At 44.6% G+C, this 20,263-nt stretch overlaps 1 protein-coding gene across 3 annotated transcripts in view; it reads right to left on the reverse strand.

Moving 5' to 3' along the window:
- Positions 1-12,216, reverse strand: part of MED27 (mediator complex subunit 27) — a 205,634-nt gene extending 193,418 nt beyond the window's left edge. For all 3 annotated transcript variants that reach the window (XM_007194467.2, XM_007194466.3, XM_007194468.3), the window contains exons 1-2: positions 11,992-12,216; positions 9,796-9,940 (exon numbers count right to left, since the gene is read on the reverse strand). In XM_007194467.2, the coding sequence (XP_007194529.1) occupies positions 9,796-9,940; positions 11,992-12,194 (348 nt within the window). In that variant the 5' untranslated portion in view covers positions 12,195-12,216. The remainder of the gene's footprint in view (positions 1-9,795; positions 9,941-11,991) is intronic.
- Positions 12,217-20,263: the final 8,047 nt, after the last annotated feature.

Below are 20,263 nucleotides of genomic sequence, written 5' to 3' on the forward strand. Positions count from 1 at the left end.
CATGGCCGCCAGAGAAGGGATAAAGCCTCTCCGCGCTCCCTTCCACACCTCCTCCCTTTCAGTTCCCCCACAACCAACAAAAACACAAAGCTGCAGAAAGTCAAGGGCAAGTAAATAGCAGCAGACTCAGAAGGGAAAAAACTCAAACCGATCATCTAAAAAGGAAAGAGGAAGAGATTTAGAGGCTTCAATGTACTTAGAAATAGCTACTAGCAATAACAACTATTTACTAAAGGCCACTATACATCCTACCCTGAACCAGAAACTTCATATACAGTTTCTAATTAGACATTCAGACCAATCCGATGAGACTGGTATTATGCCCATTTTCTAGTCCAGCAGGCTGAGGCTCAAAGGTGTTAGATAACACCCAAAGTCTAAGTCCTAACACAGGACAAGGCTTACCCTTGTGGGGATAACAAACAGGCAGAGGAGGATAAAAGCTGTCACAGGTGTAAACGCAGGGGCACCTAATCTGGGTACATCTCAGAAGACTTCCCAGAGGAAGTCTAAGACCTAAATGACTAAGACTTTTCCAAAGAAAGGGAGAAGGAAGAAGAGCGTGTGCAAAGACCCTGAGATCCGAAGATCCTGGGGAACCGCAATGCATTTTGCAGACGAGAATTGGCAAAAATAAGAGCAGGGAAAGTGGGAAGAAAGGAAGCTGAACGCTGAAGGATTCTCGATGAAATGACATTATGTCGGGACCTGCTTTCAAATACTCCAGCCCTCACCCCTGACCCCCAAGAAAGAGAGTAGGGGGATGTGGAAATCAATGACATAAGAGTGGCAAAATATTCTGAGTAGACAATGGCTCATTAGATAATTCTCTTACTTTTGTGTAATTTGAAACTTTCCACAATAAAAAGTTTAGGGTTTTTCCCCCAGAAAGGAAGGAAGGAGGGAAGGAAGGAAGGGTGGGGGCTAGAGAAGGGAGCCGGTGCCAGACCGTGAGGCCCTGCACCCGGACTGCTAATGGTAAACAGGTCATCTGCCAGGCTCTGCGCTGCATACTCAAGGGAGTATTCACGTAATCCTCACAGCCACCCTAAGACGCAGGACTGTTCGTGCCATTTTGCAGATGAGGAAACTGAGGCTAAGAAGTCTGGCCAAAGGTCTGTCTGCTTCTGGACTCAGGCCCCTGGGTGCGATAACTAAAATGCCTCCCAATGCCAGCCGGGAGCTGGAATTAAGCCTAAGGGAGATGGAGGCAACCACTGAGGAGCAACCAATCAGGTGTCTTCTTTGTCCAGGTCCCTGGGAACTGCCGGGCGGAAAATGGCTGCAGTGGGTGGGAAGGGGCAGGAAGCCAGAGGGGAGGCAGTAGCATTGCCCCAGGCAATAAGGGGGACCTGGGCTCAGACAGCGGCAGTCAAGGGGGAGAGGAAAGACTAAGAGGTTTTGGAGAGGTGGCATCAGTAGATCTTGCCCAGCAGGTGTGAGGGTCCGGGCGCCCCAACACGAGGAGCAGGTCTGGGGGCGGGCGCAGGGTTTCAGCTCTGGGCTCCTTCTGCCCGAGAAGCCTGTGAGTCCCCAGTGCAGATGTCCAGCGGGCACTCTGACACAGGGGTCAGGATCTCAGGCGAGCTTCTAGGCTGGCTGCAGCGCGGTGTCATCCGTGTACGGCTGGCAAGTGAAGCGGCAAAACACATGGGCTGGCCCAGAGCAGGCGCAGACCACAGGAGAGAAGCACTAGTTATCTCTCAGCTCTTTCCCAGCTCACACCCGCCATGAAGAAAAGAAGACAAGCAAAAGGGCAGGCGTAACATCAGATTCTTTCTGCACTTGTAATGATACACTTCCTTCCCCACCGTCAATGTGCAACTTACCAGGAACAAAAATGATATGGGACAATTTCCCGTCTACTAAACATTCCTGGAAGAGAAGAGAAAGTGCCCTTTTCAGGCTCTGGTTACAATCTACACAAAGCTTTGGGCAAACCACACAAACCCAGTCAGCCCAGAAAAGGCTACTATAAGACAGCCAAAGAGGGACTCAGGCTGAGTTACCCTCACCCCCAGCCCCGGACAGAGTGACTCCTGCAGGGCACGTGTGACACACAGCCAGCAGCCTCTGCAGCCTGCCCAGGGCAGCTTCTCAACAGAGCTCCTGCTCCTTTACAGAAAAAGAAGGAGGGAATCACACATCTGATTCCAGGCCACAACAAAGTGACAATTTTCAGAAACCACAACTAGTAAGTAGAACACAAAGATATGGAATTAGGCCAAAGCCTTGGGGTGGAACCCACTTAGAACTATGGGGGCATCAGGTGATTTTCATGACGGCTTACACTCGGTGTGTTACAGGAGGCTACTGCTGTCTAGAGAACCTCTGAAAGGTGATCTTCCCCTAAGGGACTCTAGGGCTGCTGCTCTATCCTGGTCTGTTCTGAGATGTTCTGTAGCGTACACAACAGTTGTGCTTAAGAAGCGTTACTGGACAAGAATTCCTCTCCTCTACGCCCCGGGTTACACTTTCATTTCCAAAACCACGGAAATGCATAAACGATTCCACTGCTCCTTCCCAAGTGACAGCCAAAAGGGACTCGAGAGATCTTCAGTCCAGCTCTTCATTCTACCAACAAGGAAGCTAGAACCCAGAGGAGCAAAGCCACGGGCACAAGGGCACACAGCTGGATAGCAGCCAAAACCAAATCCCAGCCTCTCGAGACCTCTGTCCAGTGTTCTCATGACTACCGCTGCCTCGTTAAAGCTTGACCAATAGTACTAAAAGGAGTAAGAAGAAGCACTAACGCCATTGCATGCTCACTACACACTGGGCACTGCTCTGGGTACCTCAGGTGTACTACACTCATCAGTCCTCACAACAGCCCTATAAGGCAGAAGTGTTATTATCTACTTTTGACTGATGAGGAGGCTGAGAAAGAGGGAAGGTATGGAACTCACCCCAACTCACAAAGCCGGGGAGTCAAACCCAACAGAGTCCGACTCCAGAGCCCTGACTGTAATGAGCACCCAATTTACAAAATGGATATGATCCAAGTGTTTATTTTTACACGGGCCCGTGTGTGCAAACATTTTCCTAAAGAAACAACGCTAGAAATCCCAGACTAGCCTATGATGTTTTCCACACCAGGTAAGAGGACTACAGACCAACGGAAACTCTGAGCTCTGGGGGCAAGGCCTTATCAAGTGCCAGAGTGAGAGGATTCCTCCTCAGTTTGCACAGATGGTCTGCTCTGGGCAAGACATAGCCCTTCTCACCAACTTCTCTGCCATCCCCGCATTCCTCATTTCTTCCCAGGCCCCTCACCCTGTCTTCACCATCCCTCAAGTCCCACATCCCATCCAAACCCCTGGCTCCATATCAAAAGGTTACCAAAAGGTTAGCTATCTTCCTCACCAAACTCCCAAACCTCCAGGTTTTATGAGGAAAGAGCCTCCTCCCACTAATTCATACTAATGTGTGAATTGTTGATATCTATGCCCAGGCTTCCTCAGGGGGAAAAGGTGCTGATTACCTAAAAGAACCTAATTTGTAGAATTTCAGAAGACTATACTAAAGTCAAGCTTGGGAGGCTGTGTGATACAGCGGAAGTCACTGGAAGACAGGCCCGCACTGCCTGGGAGTCTGTCCTCGCCACTTTGTTAAGATAATAATACCAGCCCCTAAAGAGTATTTGCTCTGTGCCAGGTAAGTGCTGTACTTATATTACCTCATTTAGTCTCAACGTATTTTTCTGTGGTGGGTACAACTATCGTTCCCATTTAAAAGAATAGAAAACTGAGGCACAGAGAGGGAAGCTTCATCGTTGTCAGGTAGCAGAGCTGGGATGTGAACCAAAGTGGTCTAGCTCTGAAGCCCATGCTCTTAACCACTGAGCAATACTGCCACTCCGTAAACAAACACACACATACGCTTAGTGTGCCGGGAATTATAACTACCATTTATACACACTTATGACATGTGAGTTGTCCTAAGGCACTTCATACGCATTATTTCATTTAATATTCCCTATAACACTATGATACAAATACTTGTATTACCCCCATTTTACAGACGAGGAAACGAATGCTTTAAACAAGTTTTTCACGTGTTCAAGGCACAGCGTTAAGTGCAGAGCTGGATCATATCTCAGGCAGCCTAACTCCAGAACTTACAGTTAAGCCTTGACATTTCTGACTGTACCTTCCTTTACTTCTGAATCCAACAGTATCTAGAAACCCCGGAGATTGGTTTTGTTTGGTTCTTTTTCCTGTTTGGTTGTGTTACTCTTTGTTCTTTTCATAATGGCTCACACAGTATCCGGGCTTTGGGTGGGGAGGGAGGAGAAGGGTGCAGGGTTCAAGGCCAACCAGGGCAGTCACTACTGCAGTCAAACTCACTCTGCTGGTAAGTTCATGCTGAGTGACAGGGAGCCAGGAAGGTTAGATTTAGGTGTAAGAACACCTCTAAGAATGGTACCTGGCACCTCTGCTAGTAAGAACAATCCAGAACAGTGCCTGATCCAAAGTCATGAAGATTAAGGTTTTGGGGGGCATTTAAGTGATTTTCTTTCCTCATTATGTTCTGAATGAATCTGTATTCCCTGAGTGAGTCAGGGGTGGGTGTGGTGATAAGGAAAACACTAGGAACAGAAATTAGTTGATAACACACCAAGTGGGATAATCCCTAAGAGGCTGATGGAGTTGACTCGCCTCTTCCCAGTTTTCACATTTCTGCCAAAACAACAGCTGCCGCAGAACACCTGACATCACGTGCTCTCGCTCAAATTAGCCTGACTCAGTCAACTCCGGACGACTTCTACCAAGTCCCACCCACTCCTGAGCACCGGCTGTCAACCCGGCTCTCTCAGGAAGGGAACACCAGATGACAGGTAACATAGATGAAACTTCCAACCTCAGCCCTCAAAGAGCTTACCATCAGTTCCCCAACTGACCTCACCTTTCCTTCCAAATTACCCTTCTGGAATCTGGCCCTGGCCTCCATCACAGGACCTCAGAATTTTCTCTCATCTACAAGTAGCCCAACGAGATTTCTCAGTAATGGCCCAAAATGGAAATGTCCTGACGGCACTTCATCAAAAACACAAGCAAGCAAACCACAAAAGGGCTTGTAAATTAAACATTCAACAGAAAACCCTTTTTACTTATTCTTTCATTCATTCAGTGAATTTTAATTGAATGTGCACTGAGTACCAGGAGCCCTGCTAGGCGCTGGGGACTCCCCCCTGGGAACGAGAGGGACACAGTCTCTCTCCTCAGGGACCTAAAAGAGGACGGGGCCCCTAAGGGAAAAGGCTCCGTGTTGCAGTTTTAACCAATCCTACCCGTTAGCTCCATGATGCCAAAACGTCAAGAGCACCTTCAAGGCTGGATGTGAGGGACATGAATGTTATAGCAACTTAAAGCCACTGAGTAACTAGGTTCTGATAAGAACAGCTCGGGAGGGTAGAGTGGAGGAAATGTCTTCAGACTTTCCAACTGAATACCCTTGGAATTGAAATTTGCTCTTTCTCTAATCAAAGTGAAAAATTAAGCATGCAAAAACAAAGAAAAGGCAGCGCCAGCCCCTTCCTCAGGGCCCATTTCCCAACCCCGGGAGAAAGTGACACTTCTGGGGTCTTTGCTGCTTGAGACATCACCAGGAAAAGGCTGAAGTCTTCGCCCCCTTTTCAGGCAAATACACAAGCAGGCTCCTGCCATAAACAAATGAAGAAAGTCAAAGCCGGAAATCAAAGCCTGGAGACAGGACACTGGAAACCTTCGGAAAGGGGCCTTCAGAATAGTTCAGCCTAACTCTCAGCATATCTGAACGTAATAAGCGATAATAATAAGAACAATCCAGAACAGTGCCTGATCCCAAGTCATGATATTAAGGTTTCGGGGGGCATTTAAGTGATTTTCTTTCCTCATTATGTTCACATTCACTATCTTACAGCAAGAACTGCATTGACGCCAATTATTTTTTGCCGTCATCGAGAGCTTGTCATCCCTCTACAGAACAATAATCTATAGGTGCACAAGAGTTGAAAGCTAATTCTTTCCCCAATTCAGCATGGGAAAAGTGCTGCTCCCAGCAATTTGACATCATTTCATTAGATTAGATTAATTTTTATTTTTTTATTTTTTTAGGTTAATTTTTAAATGTGTTATGCTAACAATTATGCCAACTACCATGTAATTAATATTCTGACTGACTTTACAAAAATTACAAAATCCCCTAAAGAAAATAATTAGTCAGTAAGCGTGAATGAGACTTCTCTATGGCTAATGGCACATAAAATAGAAAGTTCATCACATAATGGGTGGTATCAAAGCCTTTCCCACACTTCCTTCAATTCTTAGCCAACAGCGCAGAAAGCTGACATTGGCAAGTTACCCTAAACTTCACCTAACGTATTAATGCACTTTCCGGTTTAAACTCTTCGAGGGTAAAATGAAGAATGATGAAAGCTTTTGCAATTAAAAAGCTCTTTTCATTTGTAAGAGAGGCATGATAAACACATATCATTGCTGCTTCCATATCCCCAGCTGGAAATTAGAATACTGGCTTATTTCTTGGGGCTACTTCTTGAGTTTATTAAAGAAATATACATAAGGCATCCTTACCCTTATTTTCCTCTTTTCTTTCAAGGTTTGAAGTACAGTATTCGTATAATAGATCTTAAATCCCTTCTAGAGTAAGGGAAGGTATAAATAAGCAATAGTCAAATAGGACATTATCTACCATAACAGAAATAAAAAACATGTTTCCCCTGTAGCCCACCTTCGAATAATTGGCAGGGGCTGCCTAGCCCCAGAACAGAGTTGTGAGCCCAGAGGTGGCCTTAGCAAGAAAGAATACAGAGGGTGGTTAGTGATGTCTGCCCTGGACAAGAGTGACAGTCTGAGGGCCGCGTCCCATGTATTTGCCATCTCCATCCTTCAGTAAACCACTAAGAATGAGTAAAATGTGATACCGGTTCATGAATAAAATATAACATATGAATTGCTCCTGCGATGAAGGTTAAAGGGGGAAAAATGTTTGCTATAGTCAAAACCTTAAGCCAAACCTGATTACAGCATCAAGTTTTAGAGGAAAGAACACTGACCTACGTCAGGAAAGGCAAATTCTAGTCTAGCTATGAAGCCAGGAGCAGGTTGGTTCACTTGGCCTTGGTCTGCTTGGCTATAAAATAAGGGGATAAGCTAAACATCTCTTAATCATTCTCTTTATTTTGCCAATTAATGGTATAAGACTCCAAAATCCCCTCTCTGCTGGGGCACTCGGAAGCTGGTGAAAGAGCAGTTACTTTAGAGGCATGCACCACGCCAGGAAGTGACTGAAACCCCTACACCACTCACACTGCTCATATGGGACTTAAAATCTGTGATACATTTCTACATCTAGTTTTAACCTGTAGCAGCTCCAGGACAAGAATTTCCACATACGTGATATTTCTTTTCCTTAACACATCCTCTTTTCCACCTGAGGGCAAGGGTGGGGGGCAGGGACAGGGTCTTCTATTTTAATACTCTAATAAATTCAGCAAACAATTAAAACTACCTTTATTCAAAAGTTAAGAGTCATCACTTCAAGTTAAAACCAGTCGCTTCCACTGGAGTCCCACACACTCATGGTTTTGAGATCAGCCTAAATCTTCCCACCATTGAAAAGTCTCCATCCCTCAAGCCTATTCCAAGAACATTACCCACATGATACATGAACACAGCTTCCAGGTCCAAACACCAAAAAGCAAGACTTTCTACCAGGAGTCCAACCAGAAATAAGTCACCTACAGATCAGATCCCACCCAATCACCAGGGAAACTCACATTAAGATGTCCAAGCGTGCCCCTGGGGAAATAAGGAAGCTCAAACAGAACAGCCTGAGAGGGCAGGGCTATCTGCGTAGGGCCAGAACAGTCTCATGTCTGGCCCTGGCAACTGCAACAGACATCTCTAATTTCTTGTCTGCCCTGTGTCCTCTCCTGCCTCTATCTAATTCCAAGCAGCCCCAATTCCTCTGCTTCAGCTGTTCTGCACTGGGCAGTCAGAGAATCCCACCCCCTGAACTCAATGAGCTGTCTGGGTAGGTAGGGGCCACCTACCAAACAGGGTCAGAATCCGTTTTTAGGGTCTGGTGTGGACACCTGGAGATCACCTGGTAGAAGGACCATGCAAACCTACAGCTGCCAGTGTGTCTTTTCCACCACTGGGAGATATTGGGCCAACACTGGGAAGCAGGCATAGATAGGGCAGGAGAGTGACAGATCCCCATACCACCTGGGCACCCTGATCCTCAAGACTGAAGTGGGTCTCTGTCAACAGCAGCCCAGAGCTTGGAGGACAAGCCTTATAGGTTAAATGCACGGATCCCAGGTTCAAGCTCCTTCTTGAAGTGCCCCACAATAAATCATTTCTCCCTGAGTCTCAGATTCAGCCGCCAGGGTTCCACTGCAAACCAAAGAATGTTAAATACTCCTACAGAAAAATTCAAAGGAAAAATTCTACACACTGGAAACACTGTCAAGGTTCACCTGTCACTTAAGACCTGAGAGGGAAAAGAACCACAGGAAAGGGGAAAAGGATGACGGACAACTGGAGGGGGCAGAGCAGTTCACAATCCGTAACTGTAAGAACAACTATCTCCAGGGAGGTAGCAGTCTAATGAGAAAAGCTTCCCAAAATGTTCCCAACATATATTCTAGCTTTCTCTCAGCAGCAGAAAAACAAAACAAAACACAATAACCCACAGCACCCAAACAAGAGGAACTTGTTAGTAAACAAACTAACTGTTCCCAGGCTTATGAGCCTAATTGTTCCTGCTATTTTTACACTACAGCTTAGTTTTCCTTTTACAGCTGTCCTAAGGTCTACGCCACGGGCCTGCCTACTGCAGGAAACCATGAATAGCAAATTCTAGGGAGAGTGTTTAGAACAATCTCCCTCAGGCGGGTGTACAATAATTAGAGAAAAGACAGTATTAGGAGGTTATTTATTTTATACATAGTATACACACTACTATGTATAAAATAAATAACCAGCAAGGACCTACTGCTGGTTATCTATTTTATAGCACAGGGAACTATACTCAATAGTTTGTAATAACATATAAGGGAGAGAATCTGAAGAAGAATATACACACACACACACACACACACACACACACATATACATATCACTGAATCGCTGTGCTGTACACCTGAAACTAACACGATATTGTACATCAACTATACTTCAATTAAAAAAAAAAAAAAGATGAAGAAAAAAAAAGAGAGATGGGGACTTCTCTGGTGGTCCAGTGGTTAAGACTCCACGCTTGGGTTCGATCCCTAGTTGGGGAACTAAGATCTTGCAGGCCGCGCGGCACGGTGCGGGGGGCGGGGAGAGAGAGCCAGTAATCTACCAAACAGTACTCTAGTGATGTTCTTCCATCAACAATGGGGAGGACAGGCCAAGCAACATAAACCATGTGAGCGGCTGCACACTTAGACCAGCAGTCCTTCACCTTCTGGGGGTCAGGGACCCCTCTGAGTATCTGATGAAAGCTAGGAAGTCCTCCCCAGAAAAACACACACACACAACATTCTGCATGTGATTTCATGGGGTTCAGAAAAACTGCTCCCTACACCCAGCAACCAGGTTAAACGCACCTGACTCTGAACAATCCTCAAAGACTTCAAAGGACTACATAATCTCTCACAGGGAAAGTCTGAAACTTCCAACTCTGTAACCCGATGCTGAATCAAGAACAAACAAGGAAAGAAAAACCCTCACTTTCTGCCTTTATGAAATGTAAGAAAACTTGTTTTTTCTTGTATTAGCTCCATGTCTGACACGTCCCCCTTACCTTGTTTGACCATTTATATGCCTGAAGGAGCTGACTGTAGAGAGGGGTTTTGTCCTGCACGGGATCCAGACTCAGCAGCCCGCTGTTATGGAGAGGATGGTTCTCAGAAGGCTTGCCGACCAAGTTGCTCAGACGTTCCAGCTCACTGAAAAGTAAACAGATACAGCAAATAAACCCGAGTCCACTGAAACTCCAGGGCTAAGCCAACCACATTGGTCAACCGTTGTTCTTCAAACTGCCCATCAAAAGTCCCTTAAGAAGAAATACTTTCTGAAAGGTTAAGAAGAAGACTAGGGCCACTTGAGACAACCCCTACCTGGGGGCTGATCTTGTTTTGCAACTGAGCTCTCTGGCGCTGTGCTAAAGGAGAACAAGAGTTAAGAGCGATGAAACCAATAAGCTTCCTAAAATCAGCCTCGAACAACTCGAATCATTCTCTGAGGGGGTGTGGTGAGAGAGGAGACTTTCTGGAATTTTGAAATGCAACATAACACTGCTTCTCACTAGGAGTTTTCAGACCCACGTACAGATCAGTACCTTTGGCAGAACAGCAAGTACCTGAATAAATGATGATTATTTACCATTCACACAGAGATAGATTCGTACGTGGTGCTTCACAGATGGTAAAACTTAACAAACAAAGAAGAGATAAAATAAACGGAATGGGAAGACACCACCGAGGGGCTGTGTCAAAGAAACACGCTTCAGTCTAGCAAAAAAAAAAACCTCTAGAGCAGCTTGGGAAAGGGAGCCAACAGCAAAAGCACATTCCAGAAGCACACCAGTCTGAGGGGCCAGTCTCAAAGTGTCAACAAAGGCTTTTTTGAACAGCTTCTCATGCCACGTTCATTCTGGAATCTTCAGCCACCTTCTTCTTGGTACTGTTGTCTAAAGATTTAAGAAGGCAAAGGGGTGATGTCAACATTCTTAAACTTTCTACAATGGTGAAGGGTTACAACATCCTGTATATTACCAAGGGAAGCCAATCAAAGAGGAGACGGAAGAGAGGAGAGAACCACCAGCGCATCCCCTCAAGCAGGCAAAGTATCAACTGGCACTGCGCCAGAGAACAGCAAGTGGGTGTGGGAGTTGAGGAGGGGTGTGTGATTTCCTGGCTTTCCCCCAAAACAAGAATGGCAACTACTTAGAGGAAAATAAATAAATAAAAAGAGGCTCCCATCATTTGGTCACCACCTCCTCTTCCATCCTACCTCCTCCTTCCATCTGGTTACTAAGGAGACCAAGTTGAGAAGGAAAAAAAAAAACAAAAACCCAGCCACTCCAGAAATTATAGGATGACTAGCTCACCCAATGCCTTCCCCTGCTAAGGTCAGTTCTGAGAGGTAAAAGGCAAAAAATCCTGCAATTCTAACCCTCCTGGAAAGGACTGACTCTCATAAGCAGGGGAAGTCAAGTCCAGGACCTAACCAATTAAAAAGTGCCTACTATGTGCCAGGCATTTTACAAACATCCTCTCACTTAATTTCACTTATAAAGTAGAAGAAGGTGACTTGTAAGAAAGAAATATACAATCCTTAACCCTAAAAGACCACAAATTAATATTTGTTGGGGGGCGGGGGGAGGTGTAAGCAGAAGTGATTAAGCTGGTTAAGGCCGAGATTAGGTCTCTCTAGAGGCAGAAACTTAACAGGACCAGTGACAGTGGGAGTGAAAGTACTATCAGGTGGTTTCGGAAGGGGTAGGGGAAGAAAGATCAAAGCCTATTTTGTCGTGTTTGGGGGTGGGTTAGAGTGGAACTGATGAATTCCAGGTTCAGGGACGAAAACCTGGGGCCAGTCAGATGGAGTGCACTTGGCTTTGGGGCAGCGCTGAGCAGGTCCTGTTTGGTACTATCTTATCAGACATGGTGGGGCCAACAGGGCCCACAGGTGAGAACCCTGCCGAGCTGAGATGAGGAGTGGAAGTTCCTGGGAAGAGCACGTCCCCCAGTGAGAAATGGAAGGACCACTGAGGAGGTCCAGGGCGGCGGGAGACAGCCAGGACCTGGAGGCCAAGAGAAGGGAGACGAGAAAGCGGGGGTGGAGAACGAGGTGGCCCTGAGGGGCAGGGAGAGGCTTGGAGAGGAGGGAAGGGGAGCAAGAGAGCAAGGAAAATGGACAGCAGCCCCTGACTATGGAGACTCGCGCGGGGTCGGGACAGGGTGGGAGGTCCCCGGCCCCTTCAGCCGGTACCTACTTGAGGTCCCGGTTGACCGAATGCAAGTTGTCCTGGAAGTGCGCAATGAAGGCCTTCTCCCGGCCCTCCAGCGTCTCCTTGTTCCGCATGCCATCCTTCAGGCAGTCGAACACCCTGCTCACGCTGGAGCGCAGCGCCTGGATGGCACTGATGGCCTGGGCAAAGGCTTCCAGGTTCACGCCGACACTTAACACGTCCGCCATGTTGCCGCCGCCACAGCGGGCCCTCCAAAACCAGCGAGCAAAAAGCCGCGCTCGCTGATGACGCAAGCCCTCGAAGGACTCTGGGAAATGTAGTTCTCGCGGGACGGGGCGGCCCAGGGGATTCCTCAGAGCCCTGTCCCAGAGAGGGTTTCCACTTTAAACATGCGTGGGCAGGAAAGTGATCCCCTGGATCTGGGGAAGTCGGGCTGCACGCTCGGCTTTCCTAATAGTGACAAGGAAATACAGAAAGTTCCCTCACTTCCCCAAACTTGCACTCTTGGGAGTCCCATGGAAAAGAATTGCTCAGAGCGTTAAGGTGTCTGTGGTGTAAAGGGTTGAATAAAATGCTTCCAAATTCGTAAATCAATAGGGGAGAAGGGAAATTTCTTCCCTACAGTAGAATGCCAACTAATAAATGTAGAAGGAACGAAGGAAAGAAAATTACCATTTGGCAACCGTTAGATTAATAACTGATTCAGGTAGGAATTGAAGGATGCTAGTGGGTGAAAGTGTGAGGAGTAATAGCATAGTTACATAGTCTCAACGTATCATTCCACAAGAAACTTGCTTATTAAGAAGGGAAAAATAATGATCCAGCAATTCCAGTTCCGGTTACATACTTAAAAGAAGGAAAAGCAGGGTCTGGGACAGATATTTGTACACCCACGTTCATAGCAGCATTATCTACAAGAGCCAAAATGTGGAAGCAACCCAAATGTCCATCATGGGATGAATTCATAAACAACATACAACATATACATACGAGGGAATATTTATTCACCCTTAAAAAGGAAGGAAATTCTGGGATTTCCTGGTGGTCCAGTGGTTGACTCCGTCGGCACTCCCAATCCCGGGCGCCAGGGTTTGATCCCTGGTCAGGGAACTAGATCCCGCATGCCACAACTAAAGATCCCACATGCTGCAACGAAGATCCAGCACAGCCAAATAAATAAATATTTTTAAAAAACAAGGAAGGAAATTCTGACACATGCTACAACGTGTGTGAACCTTAAAGACATTATACTAAGTGAAATAAGTCAGACAGAAAAGGATAAATACTGTATGATTTCACTTATATGAAGTACCTAGAAGAGTCAAATTCATAGAAACAGAGAGTAGAATGGTGGGTGCCAGGCGCTATGGGAGTGGGGATGGGGAATCAGTGTTTAAAGGCAACAGAGTTTCAATTGGGGAGGATGAAAAAGTTCCATGGATGGTGGTGATGGTAGCACAGCAGTGTGAATGCACTTAATGCTACAGAACTGAACACTTAAAATGGTTAAAATGGTAATTTTATGTTATGTATATTTTACCATGAAAGAATTTAATTCAATAATGTAAAGGTAATAGGTAATAGTGACTTCATAGTGGAAAAACCTGGCTGACACTACCCTTACAAGAGATCAAGGTCAACGTCACCAGTGTAGGACAAACCACCCCCTGATATGATCCACTGAGGAGAGCACAACATGACTTCTGTGATATTCCTGCCAAAAATGCAAAACCTGAGTCTCATCAGGACATCTGACAAACTCAAAGACATTGGACAAAATAACTGACATCTGAAAGAGAAAAACAAATACTGTATGCCAACACATATATATGGAATATAAAAAAAATGGTTCTGATGAACCTAGGGGCAGGGCAGGAATAAAGACGCAGATGTAGAGAATGGACTTGAGGACACGGGGAGGGGGAAGGGTAAGCTGGGACGAAGTGAGAGAGTAGCATTGACATATATACACTACCAAACGTAAAATAGATAGCTAGTGGGAAACAGCTGCATAGCACAGGGAGATTAGCTCAGTGCTTTTTGACCACCTAGAGGTGTGGGATAGGGAGGGTGGGAGACAGGCGTAAGAGGGAGGGGATATGGGGATATATGTATACATATATAGCTGATTTACTTTGTTATACAGCAGAAACCAACACAACATTGTAAAGCAATTATACTCCAATAAAGATGTTAAAAAAAAAATCACAGATGTGTGAAAGAGCTTAACAACCGAGTGAATGGCTTCCATGTTTCCTTGAGAAGCCAAGAGTGTAATCTGTTAGATATTCTCCAGAATAATGAATTGGCATGGTCAGCTGTCTGAGTTAACGCCTCTAAAACACAGTCAAATAAATTTGTGCTTGTCTCTAAAAAAAAAAAAACAAAAAAACTGACATCTGACAAACTCAAAGACGTTAGACAAAATAACTATTGACCTATACTTTCTCACAAAACACTTGTGTCACGAAAGACCAAGACGGACGAAGGAACAGTTCCAAATTAAAGGGGACTGAAGAATGCATCCCATGATCTGGGATTTTCTTTTGCTGACCCAATTGAGACAACTGGTGAAATCTGAATAAGTTTTGTAAATTAGTTCATAGTATTTTATAGGTGATGATGTCATGATTTTGTTCATCGTATTGTGGTTATGGAAGAGGATATCCTTGTTTTGGGGGAAATATACCCTGAAGGGCATAAAGGAGCATTGTTATGTCTGCATAAAAAAGAAAATAGTATGGATATGTTTATTTAGAGAGAGAAGGATAAAGCAAATGTGGTAAAATACTAACAGTTGTGGAAGCTGAATGAGGACTATACAGAAATTATTTGCACTATTCTTGCAATTGTAAGTCTGAAATTGTATCAAAATACATTGTTTTCAATTGCCAGCGATAAGGGGCATGGAAGGTGTACACACGATCTAGGTGGCAAGAAAAGTCTTCAGTTCTACCAGGCTGTGCAGACCAGAATTTTGAAATTCTGTAGTTTATCTCAAGCCCACTTCCTTAATCATTCCGCCACTCTTCTCCAACCTCATTCTCCTCACACCCCCTCAATTAAAATTCTCTATTTCTGGAACACTAAAAATAAATTCTGCTCAAAAACTGGGCTCTGATGTTGCTCTCCATGAGTATTTAAATTTAAATACCATTTAAATGAATTAGTAGTCCCATAAGAAAGAGAGGTGTTTTATTGTCTTGGGTTTATAGAGTTGCTTTCATTTTCTGACATATACCTCACTTTTCTAGTGTGGCCATTTATAGTGTTTCCTAAGGAGAAAGGGTAGAGATAGCAGGAAACTTCTAGGTGTGGAATTTTAAACAAGTCACTGAGCCTCACTGAGCCTCAGTTTTCCCATCTATAAAATAGGTCTAGTAACAATACCTTTGTTTATAAAGTAGCTGTGGGGTTTATAACACATTGCAGGCAAAGCTTTTGAAATATTGTTCAGCATACAATAATCACTCAGAAGATCATAGCTGTTAGGAGGGTGTGCTGAGAAAGTTTCTGATGGGGCTGTGACATGTGCTCCCATCCCCCACTTGAAGATTCTTTGCACAGAATCAAGAAAGGATTAGCAAGAGATCTATTCAAATTATCTCTAATGACACGACCCTGTTGCCAAGAGCTTGTCAGTAAACTGTGTCCTATAATGCACTATTTTTAATGGCCTTTTTAAATCTCCTTTGCAGTGCACAGGGGTTGTTTTTATTTTTTTGCGATTTCTGTAGAAAATATTTTTTAACTTTTCAAAAGTAAAGTATCCGTGTCTGTTGGCTTGCTTTGGTTGTGGCTTCAGTTCATTCATTCTTTCTAGGGGAAGAGTAGAGAAGGCTAACTCCATTATCATGTTTTTCCTCACCTGAAGGCTTAGAGAATGTGATTCCTGGTGTATATTTTGTCCCCGGGGTGGGGGGGTGGGAACTGTACCAGTCTATTTATGCCCACGCCCATGTGTATCTATAAACATGAAGTTTTGCATACAATTTCAGGGGGTTCACAGCCTCCACTAAAGCCCAAGCATGAACCTCCGGTTAGAATCATGCTCTAATGCAAACACCACGGGAGGATGGCTGGTGGCTAACTTGTAACCATCAGGTCTCCAATGCCTTGGGCACAATAGATGTTCACTCTGTGAAAGCAGTGAGTTAACCCAATATATTATATTTGCTTCTTAGATCCTCTCTCCGAATTATTTCATCTCTTCGTATACTCAGATACCATCTCTCCCTCCTGCTCAGCCTTCCTCCTGCCACCCACCCCGACACACACACATACAGACAATTAGATTTTCCTTTGTCTCATTCTCTGATTCAGTGGTTTAGACTCTGATTGGCGCAATAAAGTACAAATACGCTCTGCTCCCACCGTCATTAGTTTTCAAGATTTCTCTTGGTCTCTGCTCTTCTGGGAAACTCAGAAATTGATCAGTGGAAATATACATTTCCCTTGAACCTAGTAAGGAGTCTTTCATCATGTCAACAAAAAACTTTTCATTATGGAAAGGAATGGACAGAGTTTCTCTAAGGTGTTGTAAATTCTTGAGAATGTTGGCACATATATGCTTGCATCTGTGTGTGTTTGTGGGATTAAAAATTACTTCAAAGGAGTTCATTTTGAGAAATATCAGACTTTAATTATTATGATCTTATGTTTGGGTAAAAGGCAGCACCCTGCTACTAATACCTTCCAGAATGAACAAGCCATTAGCTTGGTGCTAGCAGCTCAGGCGTATTAGAATGAGCAATCAGAATTCAAGTTGTTAAATTAAATTCAAGTTGGATTTAATTAAAATATGCTGCAACTCCCATCATATTCAGAGAGCATGTGTTAAGCATTCAGACTGAGAAAGCACCCTCATCAATTAATAATTATTAAGGATTCACTAGACGCAGAACACTGCATTGGACGGTTGGGCAGAATGTCACCAGATAGATTTAAAACCAAATTTTCCTTGGATAAGCCACAGCGGAACTGAGCCACCTGTCGTAGTCAATGTGGCACAATGCCTAAGACCTTGGGGGTGGCCCTGAGGATTACACTGAGGCAGCACACGGTTCTGGGGACATGGTAGGCATTCAAGTTAGTCGTTCAACAAATACAGATAATGAATGTGCTCGACATTTTGCTAAACACCTGGGGAGCCAATGGTAAAACCAGGCCCAGCCTAGCCTGATAAATATCACTGAAAATATCTTGAAGTGGATTATGTGTTCTTCCCCATTCATCTGTTTAAGGCTCAGGGCATCAGTCATTTTTAAATTGCTTAGAACCAGGTTTACTATAATTAATTTAAGCAAGTTTGGTAAAGAATCCTCTTTTGGTCTCTTCTGAACCTACCCCGGCTCCTGTTTTCCTCTTATTTCCTGCTTCTCATGATTTTGACACAGTGATGATGGTGATCAAAGTGATCCCAAGGACAAAGAAGATTCCTGGAGGTCAGGAAATCAGCCCAGGCTCAGCCCTGCTGGGGTCTCTCAGGCAAATGAGTTAACCCTTCTGAACCTCAGTTCTTGCATCTAGAGAATAAGGAAGTGGGATGGCCCCCAGAACTAACCATCAGAAGTGTAAGATTAGAGGAACTTTTTATTAATTCAAGAGGGGAGAAAGGGAGAGAATCATTTGCCTTTAATGCCGATCACAAGCACTGCACCAGGTTTCCTGCACTCCCAATGCATTCGTTTACCTGGAGACATCCACTGAGTGAAAGGATTAAATAAGGATCCAAACAGAACACATTCCTGTCCTCATGGCGTTTGCTCACAGCCTAGCAGGGAAGACAGTCACAAATGGGACATGAAAAGCAGTGAGGTTCACGTGTGGGGTAAGAGACCTGAATGGAGAATTTTGGAGGCCTTAGAGAGGGTGGGCACAGCGTCCTCCTGCAGAGGGGAGGCCTGGGCGAAGCCTGCCAAGGTGACTAGGGGCTAATCAGGTGCAGTGGGGGTGGGGGAGGGGTAGAGGTAAGAGAGTTCAATAGACAGTTCTAAGTGGAGGTGTGATGTGTGGAGATTAGATCTGTGTTGGAAAGTCCATTCTCTAGCTGCAGAAGTGATCAAGCCTAGAGGCAGAGAGACTAGAAAGCCAGGGGGACCTCCACCTGCAGAGCAGACAACAAAGGACCACAGGCGAGCCGTATTCTTCCCATCACAGGAAGCCAGGAGGTATTTTAAATATGTTAGTAAATTATTGATTGCCCATTCGGATGCTCACTTAATCAACAACGAGTATGTTGTTAGGGACCTCTGCTTTCTGCCATGTTCGTACGTAATTAAGTACAAAACATCTAGGGAATGGACCCTTTTACCAACACATTAGACTGAATCAAAGTGGAATAAAACACAAGTTGTTTGCGCAGGCTTGACCGCAGCCCATTTGAGGGAGGAATTGCCTTCTGATTCCATTACTGTGTTATGTGGATGGTGCATTTTAATTAAGAGGAACTATGGACCGCCAGCCTCAGAAGCTACCAACCCTGGAACCCTCACCCAGAACCTGGGGGCAGATGCCAAGCTTGTGGGCTCCCAGGGAAAGCCAAGACTTGGGACAGCCGCAGTAGCGCAAGGACCTTTGTCTCAGAAGCTCTCATTCAGCACCCCTCCTCCCCGTCACATGCCCTTCCAGCTCCATGTCTCCTCCTCTAACTCTTGGTAAGCCTCAGGAAAGACAACACAAAGAAGGCATATCAGATTCCCGACAAAGAAACGATCCATTCACCTTGGCGATGAAGTCTTATTTTTTTTAATGTGTTGCTTTATATTTCCTAATTACAAATACACGCTTCCTTTTGAAATCTTGGAAGGTGTAGACAAAGCCTACATAAGAAGATAAAGTTATGCATAGTTCCACCTCTCGACATTCTGGCTATTCACACTTACACGTTATTTTACAAAATTGGAAACATACTATTTTGTGACCTCCACTTTTTGTAATAGAGCCTAAATACCTTTCCCTATCATAAAATAGTCTTCGAAAACATTTTAATTATTGCAAGGATTCCATTCGATGGTTTACAGAATTTCTTGAATCCTCTATTGTTGACCATCTAGGCTTTTCTACCTTAAACAATTCAGCAGTGGACATCCTAACTTGTAAATTTTTGTGTGTAAAGTGAACCCATTCCTTGCAATTGATGTCTGTTCACCATTTGGCTGCAAATTACTTTCCCTGTTTGGGGATAAGAGGTGTAGAGGAGAACCAGGAGACCAGTTTCCACCTCCTTGGTATCACCAGTCCATTCTTAGGAGGCAGTGGACGGGGGGCAGAGGTAGAGGGCGCACAGGCCTTGGAGAACAGACAGACACATGTTCAGGTCCCAGGCACGCCACTTAGGAGTGATCCCATTAGAGAAGTGTTTGGCTGCAACTAACAATCACAGAAAAAGCTAAAGGTAGTTTAAAGAGAGGAGGGCTTATTGGTCTCACGTGGTAAGTGGTCTAGAGGTACATACGGGCTGATACAGTGGCTCATCAGGGACCCACACCCTTTCATCTCTCTGCCCCAGCACCCTCAGCCTCGTTTCTGTCACTTCTTGGTTGCAAGACAACTGAGTCCCAACTCTGCATTACAGGCAGGAAGACGGAGGAAAGAGCAGAAGTGGCAGCAGCAGACTTGCGCTCACACCTCATTGGCCAGAATGATGTCACATGGCTACCTTTACCTGCAAAGGAGGCTGGGAAATCAAGTTTTATCTTTCTTTTCCAGCCCTGCTGTCCAGTAGACATATAATGTGAGCCACATATTTTCTACTAGTCATAGTAAAAAAAGGTAGAGAGCCTCACACCTACTAGGATGGCTACTATTTAAAAAAAAAAAAGGAAGAAAGAAAGAAAATAAATTTTGCCAAGGATTTGGAGAAACTGGAACACTTGTATGCTGTTGGTGGGAAGGTAAAGTGGCGCAGTATGGAAAACAGTACGAAGGTTCCTAAAAAAATTAAAAATAGAACTGCTATATTATCTAGCAGTTCCACTCTGAGCATACATTCAAAAGAATCAAAAATGGGGTCTTGATATTTGTACACCCATGTTCATAGCAGCACTATTCACAATAGCCAAATGGTGGAAAAAACCCAAATGTCCACCAATAGATGAATGGATAAGCAAAACATGGTATGTACATACAATGGACTATTATTCAGCCCTTAAAAAGAAGGAAATTCTGACACATGTTACAACATAGATGAACCCTGAAGACATTATGATAGTGAAATAAGCCAGTTACAAAAAGATAAATACTGTATGATTTCTCTCATATGAGGTACCTAAAATAATTGAATTCATAGAGACAG

This window comes from Balaenoptera acutorostrata, chromosome 6 (genome assembly GCF_949987535.1).
Source record: "Balaenoptera acutorostrata chromosome 6, mBalAcu1.1, whole genome shotgun sequence".
Lineage (NCBI taxonomy): Eukaryota > Metazoa > Chordata > Mammalia > Artiodactyla > Balaenopteridae > Balaenoptera > Balaenoptera acutorostrata.